We start from the raw sequence: 14,363 nt of genomic DNA, 5'->3' as shown, positions 1-14,363 counted from the left end.
TGCTTGTAGTAATCTCTCATGATCCTTTGTATTTCTGCAGTGTCAGTTGTTACTTCTCCTTTTTCATTTCTAATTCTATTGATTTCAGTCTTCTCCCTTTTTTTCGTGATGAGTCTGGCTAATGGTTTATCAATTTTGTTTATCTTCTCAAAGAACCAGTTTTTAGTTTTATTGATCTTTCCTATTGTTTCCTTCATTTTTTTCAATTATTTCTTATCTGATCTTTATGATTTCTTTCCTTATGCTAACTTTGGGGGTTTTTTGTTCTTCTTTATCTAATTGCTTTAGATGTATGGTTAGGTTGTTTATTTGAGATTTTTCTTGTTTCTTAAGGTAGGATTGTATTGCTATAAACTTCCCTCTTAGAACTGCTTTTGCTGCATCCCATAGGTTTTGGGTCGTTGTGTTTTCATTGTCATTTGTTTCTAGGTATTTTTTGATTTCCTGTTTGATTTCTTCAGTGATCTGTTGGTTATTAAGTAGTGTATTGTTTAGCCTCCATGTGTTTGTACTTTCTACAGATTTTTTCCTGTAATTGATATCTAGTCTCATAGTGTTGTGTTGGAAAAGGTTTGATACAATTTCAATATTCTTAAATTTGCCAAGCCTTGATTTGTGACCCAAGATATGATCTATCCTGGAGAATGTTCTATGAGCAGTTGTGAAGAAAGTGTCTTGTGTTGTTCTGGGATGGAATGTCCTATACATATCAATTAAGTCCCTCTTGTTTAATGTGTTGTTTAAAACTTATGTTTCCTTATTTATTTTCATTTTGGCTCATTTGTCCATTGGTGAAAGTGGGGTGTTAACGTCACCTACCATGATTGTGTTACTGTCGATTTCCTCTTTTACGGCTGTTAGCATTTGCCTTATGTATTGAGGTGCTCCTATGTTGGGTGCATAAATATTTACAATTGTTATATCTTCCTCTTGGATCGACCCCTTGATCATTATGTAGTGTCCTTCTGTGTCTCTTGTAATAGTCTTTATATTAAAGTCTATTTTGTCTGATATGAGAATTGCTACTCCAGCTTTATTTTGATTTCCTTTTGCATGGAATATCTTTTTCCATCCCCTCACTTTCAGTCTGTATGTGTCCCTAGGTCTGAAGTGGGTCTCTTGTAGACAGCATATATACGGGTCTTGTTTTTGTATCCATTCAGCTGGTCTGTGTCTTTTGGTTGGAGCATTTAATCCATTCACGTTTAAGTAATTATCGATGTGTATTTTCCTATTACCATTTTTTAAAAATTGTTTTGGGTTTGTTATTGTAGGTCTTTTCCTTCTCTTGTCTTTCCTGCCTAGAGAAGTTACTTTAGCATTTGTTGTAGAGCTGGTTTGGTGGTGCTGAATTCTCTTAGCTTTTGCTTGTCTGTAAAGGTTTTCATTTCTCTGTCAAATCTGAATGAGCTCCTTGCTGGGTAGAGTAATCTTGGTTGTAGGTTTTTCCCTTTCATCACTTCAGATATGCCCTGCCACTCCCTCTGGCTTGCAGAGTTTCTGCTGAAAGATCAGCTGTTAACCTTATGGGGATTCCCTTATATGTTATTTGTTGCTTTTCCCTTGCTGCTTTTAATATTTTTTCTCTGTATTTAATTTTTGTTACTTTGATTATTATGTGTCTTGGTGTGTTTCTCCTTGGATTTATCCTGTATGGGACTCTCTGCACTTCCTGGACTTGACTATTTCCTTTTCCATATTAGGAAAGTTTTCAACTATAATCCCTTCAAATATTTTCTCAGTCCCTTTCTTTTTCTCCTCTTCTTCTGGGACCCCTATAATTCGAATGTTGGTGTGTTTAATGTTGTCCCAGAGGTCTCTGAGACTGTCCTCAATTCTTTTCATCCTTTTTTCTTTATTCTGCTCTGTGGTAGTTATTTCCACTATTTTATCTTCCAGGTCACTTATCCGTTCTTCTGCCTCAGTTATTCTGCTATTGATTCCTTCTAGAGAATTTTTAATTTCATTTATTGTGTTGTTCATCGTTGTTTGTTTCATCTTTAGTTCTTCTAGGTCCTTGTTAAATGTTTCTTTCATTATGTCTATTCTATTTCCAAGATTTTGGATCGTCTTTACTACCATTACTCTGAATTCTTTTCCAGGTAGACTGCTTATTTCTTCTTCAGTTGTTCGGTCCGGTGGGTTTTTACCTTGCTCCTTCATCTACTGTGTATTTCTCTGTCTTCTTGTGCTTAACTTACTGTGTTTAGGGTCTCCTTTTCACAGGCTGGAGGTTCGTAGTTCGCATTGTTTTTGGTGTCCACCTCCAGTGGCTAAGGTTGGTTCAGTGGGTTTTGTAGGCTTCCTGGTGGAGGGGACTGGTGACTGTGTTCTGGTGGATGAGGCTAGACCTTGTCTTTCTGGCGGGCAGGACCGTGTCCAGTGGTGTGTTTTGGGGTGTCTGTGACCTTATTATGATTTTAGGTAGCCTCTGTGCTAATGGGTGGGGTTATGCTCCTGTCTTGCTAGTTTTTTGGCACAGGGTGTCCAGCACTGTAGGTTGCTGGTCGTTGAGTGGACCTGGGTCTTAGCGTTGAGATGGAGATCTCTGGGAGAGCTTTGGCCGTTTTATATTGCATGGAGCCCAGAGGTGTCTGGTGGACCAGTGTCCTGAAGTCGGCTCTCCTACCTCAGAGGCACAGGTCTGACACCTGGCCGGAGCACCAAGACCCTGTCAGCCACATGACTCAGTAGAAAATGGAGAAAGAAAGAATAAAATAAAATAAAATAATTAAAAATTAGAAAGTAATTAAAAAAAAGAAATGAAGAGAGCAACCAAATGTAAAAGGAAATCCACCAATGATAACAAGCGCTAAAAACTGTGCTAAAAAAAAACGGACAGACAGAACCCTAGGGCAAATGGTAAAAGCAAAGCTCTCCAGACAAAATCACACACAGAAGCATACGCATACACACTCACAAAAAGAAAGAGGAAAAAAATCTATCTATCTATATATATATATAAAGAGGGCAACCAAATCAATAAATAAATCTACCAATGAGAATAAACTCTAAAATACTAAATTAAGGTAAACATAAAACCAGAAACAAATTAGATGCAGAAAGCAACCCCGAAGTCTACAGTTGTTCCCAAAGTCCACCGCCTCAATTTGGGATGATTCGCTGTCTATTCAGGTATTCCACAGATGCAGGTACATCAAGTTGATCGTGGAGCTTTAATCCGCTGCTTCTGAGGCTGCTGGGAGAGATTTCCCTTTCTCTTCTTTGTTCTCACACCTCCCAGGGGTTCAGCTTTCGATCTGGCCCCGCCTCTGCGTGTAGGTTGCCGGAGAGCGTCTGTTCTTCGCTCAGACAGGAAGGGGTTAAAGGAGCCGCTGATTCGTGGGCTCTGGTTCACTCAGGCCGGGGGAGGGAGGGGCGGGCCTGCGGTGGCAGAGGCCTGCGTGACGTTGCACCAGCCTGAGGCGCCCCGTGCGTTCTCCCGGGGGGAGTTGTCGCTGGATCCCGTGACCCTGGCAGTGGCGGGCTGCACAGGCTCCCCGGAAGGGAGGTGTGGATAGTGACCTGTGCTCGCACACAGGCTTCTTGGTGGCGGCAGCAGCAGCCTTAGCATCTCATTCCCGTCTCTGGAGTCCGCACTGTTAGCCGCGGCTCGCGTCCGTCTCTGGAGCTCCTTTAAGCAGCGCTCTTAATCTTACCCTCTTTTCGCGCACCCCGAAACAATGGTCTCTTGCCTCTTCGGCAGCTCCAGACTTTTCCCGGACTCCCTCCCGGCCAGCCGTGGCGCACTAGCCCCCTGCAGGCTGTGTTCACGCCGTCAGTCCTCTCCCTGCGCTCCGACCGAAGCCCGAGCCTCAGCTCGCAGCCCCGCCCGCCGCGGCGGGTGAGCAGACAAGCCTCTCGGGCTGGTGAGTGCCGGTCGGCCCTGATCCTCTGTGCAGGAATCTCTCCACTTTGCCCTCCGCACCCCTGTTGCTACGCTCTCCTCTGCGGCTCCGAAGCTCCCCGCTCCGCCACCCGCCGTCTCCGCCTGCGAAGGGTCTCCTAGTGTGTGTAAACCTTTCCTCCTTCACAGCTCCCTCCCGCTGGTGCAGGTCCCGTCCCTATTCTTTTGTCTCTGTTTATTCTTTTTTCTTTTGCCCTACCCAGGTACGTGGGGCGTTTCTTGCCTTTTGGGAGGTCTGAGGTCTTCTGCCAGCGTTCAGTAGGTGTTCTGTAGGAGTTGTTCCACATGTAGATGTATTTCTGATGTATTTGTGGGGAGGAAGGTGATCTCCACGTCTTACTCCTCTGCCCATCCTGAAGGTCTCTCCCTTATAATTGTTTTAACATGGTAATTTCAGAATAATTTTTACTCATTTTTGGAAAATGTGATTATGAAGCAGGGTTTTGGTCCTTGTGGTACGTTTTTCTTAAGTCGAAGAGTGATGCTGATTTTCATACCTCAAGATGGTGTGAAGGGGCTGCATCAGATGCTCTCATTCCTTTACTTATTAAACAAACCATTAGGGAGTGCCAGCGATGAGAGCAAACTCGTGTCAATCCTGAATAACTTGTTTCTTGGTTTTGTTTCTCATTGTTTATCTTTTTCTGGCTTGAGTATATACTCCCTCCCTTTAATGCGTAGCAGAGGATGTTGTAAGTTGGCTGAACTCATAAAAAGCCTCAACAGGGATACTTTAAAATTTTTACGTTTCGTGTCTTAGTCTGTTTGGAGACTCAAAGATGAGAACTCTTCCAACCAAACGTAGATACTCAAATAGACATGAAATTTTGTGTATTTTTTCGGGGGTTTGATCCCCACCCCCAAAGCCCACTGGGACCCAGACAGTGTTTCATTTGGGCCGCAGCATATGTTTAGAGAGGTACTGGAAGATCATTCTGGGCAGGAGCTCAGGCAGAGGTTCCTGAAGGGCAGAGCAAGAAATGAGAACTTTCTACTGTAAGTTGTGTGGACTCCTTGCAAGTCTCTGAGAAGAGTGGGCTTCTGGAAGAGTAAGCTAGCAGCAGTTTAAAATACAGGTTTGAAGGCAGGAGATTAGGGTTGGGAAGGTAGGTTTGGAGACTTGCAAAATCTGGACAGGTAACAATGAGATTAGCAACTGAAGTAAGAAAATTTTAAAAGGTGATGCGTAGAAAAGAGAAAGGGATCTTGTGGGAATCAGATCACCAGACTCTCTTGAGTTGGTTTCCATCCTGGACTCAAAACCTCCCTGGTATGGTTTCCCACAATTGTCGCTGTGTGGCTCTTCCCAGCTACCGAGCGTTGTTGAGGGAGCACCAACTCCAGCAGCTGATACCCTTTAAAGAGAATAATTTCCAAATTCAGTGTTGCTCCAGAGGCTGTTCACTTCCTCCGTTTGGCTTCTGTTTACTCATTGCAGTTGGTTCTTTAAAACAGTCTCCTCAGCCTCTCTGTAACCCAGACTTACTTAAAGTCACCTCAATCTTTATCTTCTTCCCATCAGGTTCCAATAATCCATTTTCTCCACTGCTACCACATTAATCCTTCTGAGGCTCCCATCTGATCTGTGCCATTTGTGACCAGATATCTCAGTTCAGATGTTCAGTGACTCAGAGTAAAGTCCTCCGATGACGAATTTCTATAAGTACTTGTCATCCCACCTCTTCTCCCTAAGAACCTTGTTTCACAAAGTTCTCAATCTCTTCCCTACATCTTCAGCCTCTTACTCTGCACTGGCTCTTGCAGCTCAGCCTACTGACGTGATCCCGTCTCCCCATCCTGACACATTTCCTTCAGTTGTGCTCCATTACCTTAAGAAATAAAGTCCGACTCCCTAAAGAGGTTTGCAAAAAACAAAAACAAAAACTGCATTATCTGGTTCCAAAGCCCTTGTCCTTGAGCGACCATCCTGTTCGGCTGGCTTCTTCCCTTTATACTCAGAGTTCGTTAAAAAATGTAAAGTCTTCATTATCTCCCCAGTCACGGAAAGCAAAAACTTAATTCTTGCTTCTTTGTCCTCACCCATGTGTATCCGGAGAATTACCAAGTTAATTCTTCCCCGTGCTGGATTGCATCTTTTTCTCTGTGTCCCTTCTGTCCCTCCAGACGAGTGCGGTGGCCTCCTCATTACCTTCTCTGCCACCTGTTTTCTTCACACTCCAGTTCAAGATGCCATTGCTGTGAAAATGATTCTCCTAAGAAGCACATCTGGTTGTGTCCTGGTGGTAGGTCTTCTCAGTCAGGCTGATTAAAATTGAGCCCCTCCTCCACCAAGGCACTCTTGATCTCATTTAACTTGTATCATAGTCACTTTTTTTTTCTCCACCAAGCTAGTATCTTTTTTTTTTTTTTTTTTTTTTTTTTTTGCGGTACGCGGGCCTCTCACTGTTGCGGCCTCTCCCGTTGCGGAGCACAGGCTCCGGACACGCAGGCTCAGCGGACATAGCTCACGGGCCCAGCCGCTCCGCGGCATGTGGGATCTTCCCGGACCGGGGCACGAACCCATGTACCCTGCATCGGCAGGCGGACTCTCAACCGCTGCGCCACCAGGGAAGCCCCAAGCAAGTATCTTCTACCATACTCTGCAGTTGAGTTAGCTTGACTGTGGAATGTCTGCTGCTCACCCTACCTCCCAGGGTAAGCTCCCTGAGTTGGAGATTTTTATCTATTTTTATCTGTTTTGCTTACAGACATAGCCTAAGTGTCTGGTACAGAGTGAGCTTTCCATACATATTTGTTGAATGTCGTAATGTCAATCCCCATTTTCAAATTCTCTTCCTTTTCCCTCTGGGTATAGGATAAAACCCAAACACCTAATAAACTTCCCCCAGGCTTGCAGGATCTGGCTCCAGCCCCCTCTCGCACCTCTCACCTCTGGTTGCCCATCTTGGCTGACACTCCGGGTTTCTCTGGGTTTCTTGAAGCTCCCAGACATGCCATGTTCTTTCAGTCCTCTCTGTTCCTTTTGGGTCTCTTCCTCTTTCCAGGAATCCACTCCTCTTTCTTCCTCACTTGGGGAGAACAGTTCCTTTTCTTCCGAAATCTAGCCCCAAATGGTACGTGGCACGCCCGGGGGGTGTTTTCCAACTCTGTGAAGCAGAGTCAGCTTCTCTTTGCCTCCGTTGAATTTGGCGGAGTTCCCCGTCACAGCAGTTTTCCACACTGATGCCTCTGTCTCTTCCGCTAGAGTCTGCTCAACCGTGTCCAGATCTTCTGTGCATCTGCTCCAGAAATAATCAGTGTCTGGCGCACTATTAAGTGGTCACTTAAGACAGTGATTGAAAAGAGGGGCTTACCCATGCATTGAACCACGTCAAGTCAGAAGTTCAAAGCGGGCGTCCCTGGTGGCGCAGTGGTTAAGAATCCGCCTGCCAATGCAGGGGACACGGGTTCGAGCCCTGGTCCAGGAAGATCCCACATGCCGCAGAGCAACTAAGCCTGTGCACAACAACTACTGAGCCTGTGCTCTAGAGCCCGTGAGTCACAACCACTGAGCCCGTGTGCCACAACTACTGAAGCCCGCGCACCTACAGCTCGTGCTTCACAACAAGAAAAGCCACCGCAATTAGAAGCCCATGCACCACAACGAAGAGTAGCCCCCGCTCGCCGCAACTAGGGAAATCCCGTGCGCAGCAATGAAGACCCAACGCAGCCATAAATAATTAATTAATTAATTAATTTTTAAAAAGTTCAAAGTGCCTTCACCATGCAATATGTCCAAATCGTTACTGCCTTCCCCTGCCCAATTTATGTCCCCCATGTTCCCAGCTTCCATGAATGAAGGGGGCCGCTCCGCCGACGTGAACGTGGCCATCAGGAATGACCTGCCTCCTCTCCCTCATCCACCCAGTCAGTCCCGGGTCCTGTTGACTCCTGGCTTCCCAGCTGTCACTCAGATTCATCTTCTTCCTTTCCGTCTTGCCCAGGAGCCTTTGCCAACCTGTCGTCATCTGTCACCATTGCACACGGCCCGGCATGTGGTTGAGGGTTCCATATGTATCTGTTGAATGATTGAATCTCCTGGTTAAAACCATATTGGATGGTAGCAGGTAGTACATCAGGCTGTAAGATCGAGATTCCAAGAACAGCCTGTGTTGCAAAGTCCAGGAAATTTTTCTGAAGGATGGTGTCAAGAGGCCCAGCAGAGTGGTTCTGGATTGGCCGCAGCTCTAGATGTAATTGGACTTTCTGGAACGGCAAGTCCCTCCCACCTGCCTTGATTTCGCCAAGGAGGTTATTTTCTCAGATTATGCCTGTCATAAAAATTCAAGTCAGGGCCTCTTTACCTCACTGAGATCTATAGATGCTCATGTACGTTGGAAAAGAGTTTTATTCCAAGTGATAAGCGGTCAGAGTGATTGTGGCCCTTAAGAAAGGGTCCCCTGGGCATTATGAGTTTGAAGGTCTTCATGTCCTCAAAACGTCAAGCTGTTGGGATTAGTCTAGATGGTACCTAATGTCACGCTCAACTCTCAATTTACAGGAATTTTTTTTTTTTTTATTAAAGCAAAGCACCAGGAACAGAAAGACCTAGACGAATTGTGGCAATTGTAAAATCTCGTGAAGTGTAAGTGTTTCTAAACACGGTCAGTGGATTTTAAGGCGGAGGCACTCATTCAGTGGATTCTAGTACTTCTGCAGGTCTGGGTGAAGCATGGTTGTAGGAAAGAGCATTGTGGGTGGTGGAGATGTTGGCGCTGGAATAGACGGTTGATAAATGTTTTCTCCCTCCTCTTTTCTCAGCTGACGGTGTTAGAGTGATGGCATTGCCAAGTCTTATTTGAGAAAGTGCTGGACCAGTAGCTACACTGTCATTTGACTCTTTGGATGCCCTGTCCCTGCCTCGTAGGGGAGGCTCCGATGGGTCAGGGGCGCTCTGTTCCTCCTCCAACACCTCATCCTTTTGTTCAAGCCTAGGTGAAGGCTGGGCAAATTTGGTTGGGGTGCTCCAAATTCCTAGGGTTGGGCTGACTGTCACCAGCCTTTAGAACACGTTGGTAGGACTTCCATTCCAAAAGGCAGAAAGAGAAACGGAAGTTGGGTCATGTGGTTTCTGTCATCTGTAACCATGGCAAGCATTGGCCATCTGTGAGGCTCCCATTTTAACACTTTTCCTTCTCTCGCTCTTTTCCATCTCTTTCTCGGGAAAACAAGCTGAGGAAGTGGAGAGGCTGGCGGCAATGCGATCTGACTCCCTTGTCCCGGGTACCCACACCCCACCCATCCGGAGGAGGAGTAAGTTTGCCAACCTGGGAAGGATTTTCAAGCCTTGGAAATGGAGGAAGAAGAAGAGTGAAAAGTTCAAACACACGTCTGCAGGTAAGGTTATGTTTTCCTTTGTTTCTCATCGGGCGTTTGTTGACTTCAGCTCTGTACGTTCATCAGTAGAATTTAATTACCCTAGGCTGTCGGAACCAAAGGAAGAGAATCCAGCCTTAGGCTTGCTCTTGTGTTTAGTGATCCTTCAGAATGATGGAGAATGGCTTTTAGGTCCTATGTGTGTTCTCATGGCTCAGGTTTTTGGTTGTTGCTTTGCAATTTATAAAACCACCACTTCTATTTGATCTACAAATAGCTGAACTTAGAACTCCACCTTTCCCATACCTGTATGCTTTCATTCTAGCGTTGACAGTCCGTTTCTCATTTTTCATCCTTATTTTCCCCACTCCCGTAAAAATCAACACAGGAGCAGAAAGTAAGTTATATATGGTTATTGGCAGATAGGAATAGGTCATTTCATGGAGACAAAAGCTTGAGTAAGTGAAGCATCATTGTAATGACAAAGATAACTATATAGTTCATAGCCGAGTGGACAGCAAAGGAATCTGGGTAAAGTCAGCGTGGCAGGGGTGTGAAGAGCACAGACTCTGGAGTCAGACTGTATGAGTTCAAGTCCCAGCTCTGAAACTTGGTGGCTGCATGACCTTGCTCAATTTAACTCTGTACCTGTTTCCCACCTGTAAGATAAGGGTGAGAATAGTACCTTACATGACTTAGTGTTTGTGGGGTGTTTATGGCGGCACGTTATGTGGGTATTTTTTAATAAGTAAGAGTATTGCAGAGGGAGATGTCTAGGGAAAGAAACGTGAAGAGTTCTGATTTGACCCTGTCGGGTTTGACATGAGGTGATGGAGGAGCCGTGCAGATTCTTTTTGTTTGTTTTGTCCTGATTTTGGTATTTATGTACCCGGGTCATTCCAGGGATACTCTGGGGCTTTTATTTCCTTCTTCCTCTGTGTCCTCAAAAATTCAGCCTGTTCTCCCTCTTCCTCAGAATCATCACCTCCTCTGTTTCTTGGTCCTCTCTCCGCTTTGGCTCACGTCTAAACTGTGAAATAGGCGATGATCTGCTTCTTGTACATGAATACTCGTCCACAAATCTGAGAATTTTCATGCTAGCTGCTTTGGGGAATGAAAGAGAAGAACAAACATAGGCAAGTTGGAATCTGAAACAGTTCTCATGGTAGACATCCCCAGTTTCATGCTTTCTGACTGTTTCTGAGATGGAAACCTCAGTGCCCTGTGGCTGTATATAATTTGTTCATTCCTGAGATTACAGTGAACCTCCGAATTCCATGAATTTCTAAATTGTCACCCCGCTGACATTTACCTGACTACACCCCACTCTTCACCTGACTGCATTCTCCCTTTTGATCATTGTACAGACTTGTTAAGGTGGCATAAAACGTGTAGGTCACTTACATATTTGTAAACACTACTGAGAGATTTACGTGCAAGGAAAACTCTAAGTGGATGACTCCTCTGTGTCCCCTAAGAGTGAAACAGAATAGGGCACTTACATCATTGCCTTGGAGAGGAGAAATCTAAATGAAATATATTTTCAGGCAGAGTGAGGGGTAAGACATGTGAACAGAAAAGAAGAAGGGAATGTTCTGTAAGCACTGGACAAAATAACAATAAAGATTCCACAAGTTCCGGGCTTCCCTGGTGACGCAGTGGTTGAGAGTCCGCCTGCCGATGCAGGGGACGCGGGTTCGTGCCCCGGTCCGGGAAGATCCCACACGCCGCGGAGCGGCTGGGCCCGTGAGCCATGGCCGCTGAGCCTGCGCGTTCGGAGCCTGTGCTCCGCAACGGGAGAGGCCACAACAGTGAGGCCCGCATACTGCAAAAAAAAAAAAGATTCCACAAGTTCCTTTACGATGGTCTTCCTGACTCTGCTATGAAAATGGTTTGTAATAATACACACATCCATTTAAATAGTTGCCGTTTGTCAGCATGAATTCCCGCATGATGGTGGCAGATTCGTTTCCTCCTGGCATTCCAGAGCTTTGCATAGTCCATTTGGGAAGACCACAGGGCGAAGGTCTGGTGCTTCTCATGTGAAATGGCACCTGAACCGTCGTGCAGACTTTTTAAGGTGTCGGAGGGCTTCCCTGGTGATGCAGTGGTTAAGAATCCGCCTGCCAATGCAGGGGACCCAGGTTCAAGCCCTGGTCCAAGAAGATCCCACGTGCCACAGAGTAACTAAGCCTGTGCGCCACAGCTACTGAGCCTGTGCTCTAGAGCCCACGAGCCACAACTACTGAGCCCGCCTGCCACAACTACTTAAGCCCACACACCTAGAACCCGTGCTCTGCAACAAGAGAAGCCACTGCAATGAGTAGCCCCGCATGCAGCAACGAAGACCCAGTGCAGCCAAAAAAAGATGTTGGAGAACTTGTCCTTTGATGGATGCAAGTACAGTGGCATCAAACCACTCATGAACCATTAAAAGTCTGAAAATGTTTTCATTTAAAACTTTGGAGAGAAAGAATTAAAACATGAGACAGGCAAAGTTGCAGCTTTAATCCTTATTATTAACTATTCTTAGCAAGTTCTTGTGATCTCGAGGGCCAAACTGATTAATTTGGCAACTGAATGCCATATTTGTATGTGGTTTTATTGTATTTTATTTTTTTGTATGTGGTTTTATTTTAAAGAGACATATTCAGCTCCTGAATTAGAGAAAATAGAGGATAGACTAGAGCATATCTATATATTGTGATGGATGGTTATATGATATAACAAGCTATTCTAGGTTTTTTAAAATCAGTGGTTTACACTGTAGTATCCTTTGTTCTTAACTGGATTCAGAAATATTATTCCTTATTTTTGGAAATAAGGAGAGACTTTCTGTGCTAGTTTTTAGCTCCAAGGAGAAAAATACTGACAATTTAAGGATGTTTAGCATGATAAATTGTATATATGTTCAAATAGTACTTTGAAGTACAGACTTTCCTATGTGTGGATAAGAGTCAAATATTAAATATACAAGAGGGTTGACTGTGGGAATATTAATTGGTTGGCCAATTTTAACTGTTACGCATTTACTTGTCTTATATGTGTGTGTCTGTAATGTCCTTTCATATGTACAATAATTTCCACAATTTTAAATACAAAGAATAAGTCCAGATATTACATTTATATTATGTATTTGTATTTAAAGTTGTGTGCTTTCTTGATTACATGAAAGGACATTAATACAATGCATACTTGGCCTGTTATTATTTCCACAGCGAGTTAGTTACCTTTATAATTTGCCGGAATTAGCTATACTGTAGTTTTACTGTAACTCAAGTTACAGGATGTATGTGTCTGTGTATGCAGCATTTTCAAAGGTGCACCCAGAAATCTTGCTTTGTAAGTCATGGTAGCAATAAGAAAACTACATTGGAAAACTATGATGTCAACATTTTCCTTAACTTTGGCATCAATAATTACATGAATTTTTCAAAGACCGATCTCCACGTCCCATGCTGCTCAGACATCTTCCTATTGTAAGCTGGAGGCTGGTGTCCTTAAACGGCCTTCAGCACTGAACTCTGGTAGAGAAAACACTACAGGACAAAAAGCTTCTCTCAGAAGCATCCCCGCATCACACGACAGTAGGAGTAAAACAGTAATGGATAGAACATAAAATAATGGGTCCTCGGGGAGATCTCAACATGCCTTTCAGCCTGTCCTCAGAGGCTCTGTCCAGGGCCTGAGAAGCAATTAGCCTGACATGTCCAACTTCTTCTGTAGAATCAGCGACAGGGGTCCACGACACATTCCACACCTGCCCCAGGAGCAAAGACAGATGACAACATCCCCTCTGAAATAGAATCGACAGGGCCTCCCCAAAATAGTCAGCTGCAGCCATCTTATCCAGATTCCTTGGAAATGAGGATTGTATTTATAGAAAAGCAGAACTGGCAGGAATAAGCTGTGAAGACGCCACTGAGTTATGCTTTTATTTCCTCTTGAAAGAAAATCATAAGCTGTAAGAGTTGGCCCTGGGAGTCTACAACGTGCCAAAATTCGCTTTGTGCTTCTAAGCTTTCCTGCACCCCTAGGGCCTTGAGCAAAAAAATTAAAAATAAAAACCTCTTCCGGAGTGCCTATCACTTACTGAAACTGGCCGTGGGAGTATGACTGCGAGCGGAAACCGGACCTTGTCGGTGAGCTCATGGCATGCACGGTGTCTCAGGAGAGACAGTCAGATTACAAGAGTAAAGGTTGAGATCACAGCTGTGATAAGGACAGTGAAGGGAAGCTACTTGAAAGAATGAGGGGGGCGGGGCTTGAGGGAGTAGGGGAACTTTCCTAAGAAAGAGAAGTTTGAGCTGGCATGTGAAGGAGGCGTAGGAATTTAGAGAATTAGCCTTCCAGGTAGCAGAAACAGCATGTGCAAAGGCCCTGTGGTGGAAGAAGCAGGGGTCAGCCAGCTAGGAAAGCAAGGATGACCAGTGGCTGGAGAATGGAAAGCAAGGAGTGTGGGATGGGCTGAGGATATCTACCTGGCCAGAGGTTAGGATTTCAGACTTCTGTAAACCGTAGGGAGTTCAGAAACGATACCCACTTGACGTGTTGCGCTTATGTATTTGCCAGGCACTGCCACCTTCGCTAAAAACAGGTAACAGTGCAGACAGACATCTCCCAAAGGTTATGGTCTTGAGGGAGAAACAGGTAGTTAAGCCAATACTCACAACAAAGTATAAGCAACAGAAGACGCGCAGGGGCTTCAGGAACTCAAAGTAGACAAACCCAACTGAGCTATAACTTACCAGGAAAGGTTTCCTAGAGAAATGAATGTTTAACCAAGGAATTAGGCAGTGAATGTATGGAAGTCTTCTCTCCCAGTGGAAAGAACAGGATGTAAGAAAGCCTGGAAAAGAGAGGAGGAGAGATTGGCAATCTATAGCTTGGAAAGAGGTTGTGGTTTGGAAAGGACTGTTGGGCAGGGAGGAGTACAGAGTACTGAGAGATGAGGTTGAAGAGGTGGGCAAGGGTCTGCTCATAAAGGTTCTTAGCAGAACGTCGTGGAGTCTGGGCTCTATCCTGATGCATTACCCTAATGAAGCTATCAGGAGACTTGCCTTTTTGAAAGATCATTCTCTATACTATGGGAAAAGTTTGGAGTGGTACCCAACGTTATTTTCAAGTTGTTAATGTAACT

General features: G+C 44.7%; 1 protein-coding gene across 1 annotated transcript in view; it reads left to right on the top strand.

The window, feature by feature from the left end:
• Nucleotides 1-14,363, top strand: part of PHACTR1 (phosphatase and actin regulator 1) — a gene marked incomplete at its 5' end in the record, with an annotated part of 535,964 nt that overhangs the window by 326,199 nt on the left and 195,402 nt on the right. The window contains one exon of the mRNA XM_082848323.1: nt 9,080-9,244. Within this exon, the coding sequence (XP_082704449.1) occupies nt 9,080-9,244 (165 nt within the window). The remainder of the gene's footprint in view (nt 1-9,079; nt 9,245-14,363) is intronic.

This window comes from Leucopleurus acutus (assembly GCF_964270905.1).
Source record: "Leucopleurus acutus genome assembly, chromosome: 10".
Lineage (NCBI taxonomy): Eukaryota > Metazoa > Chordata > Mammalia > Artiodactyla > Delphinidae > Leucopleurus > Leucopleurus acutus.
Note: the sequence above shows the minus strand (reverse complement) of the source record. Positions and strands in the feature narration are given on the sequence as shown.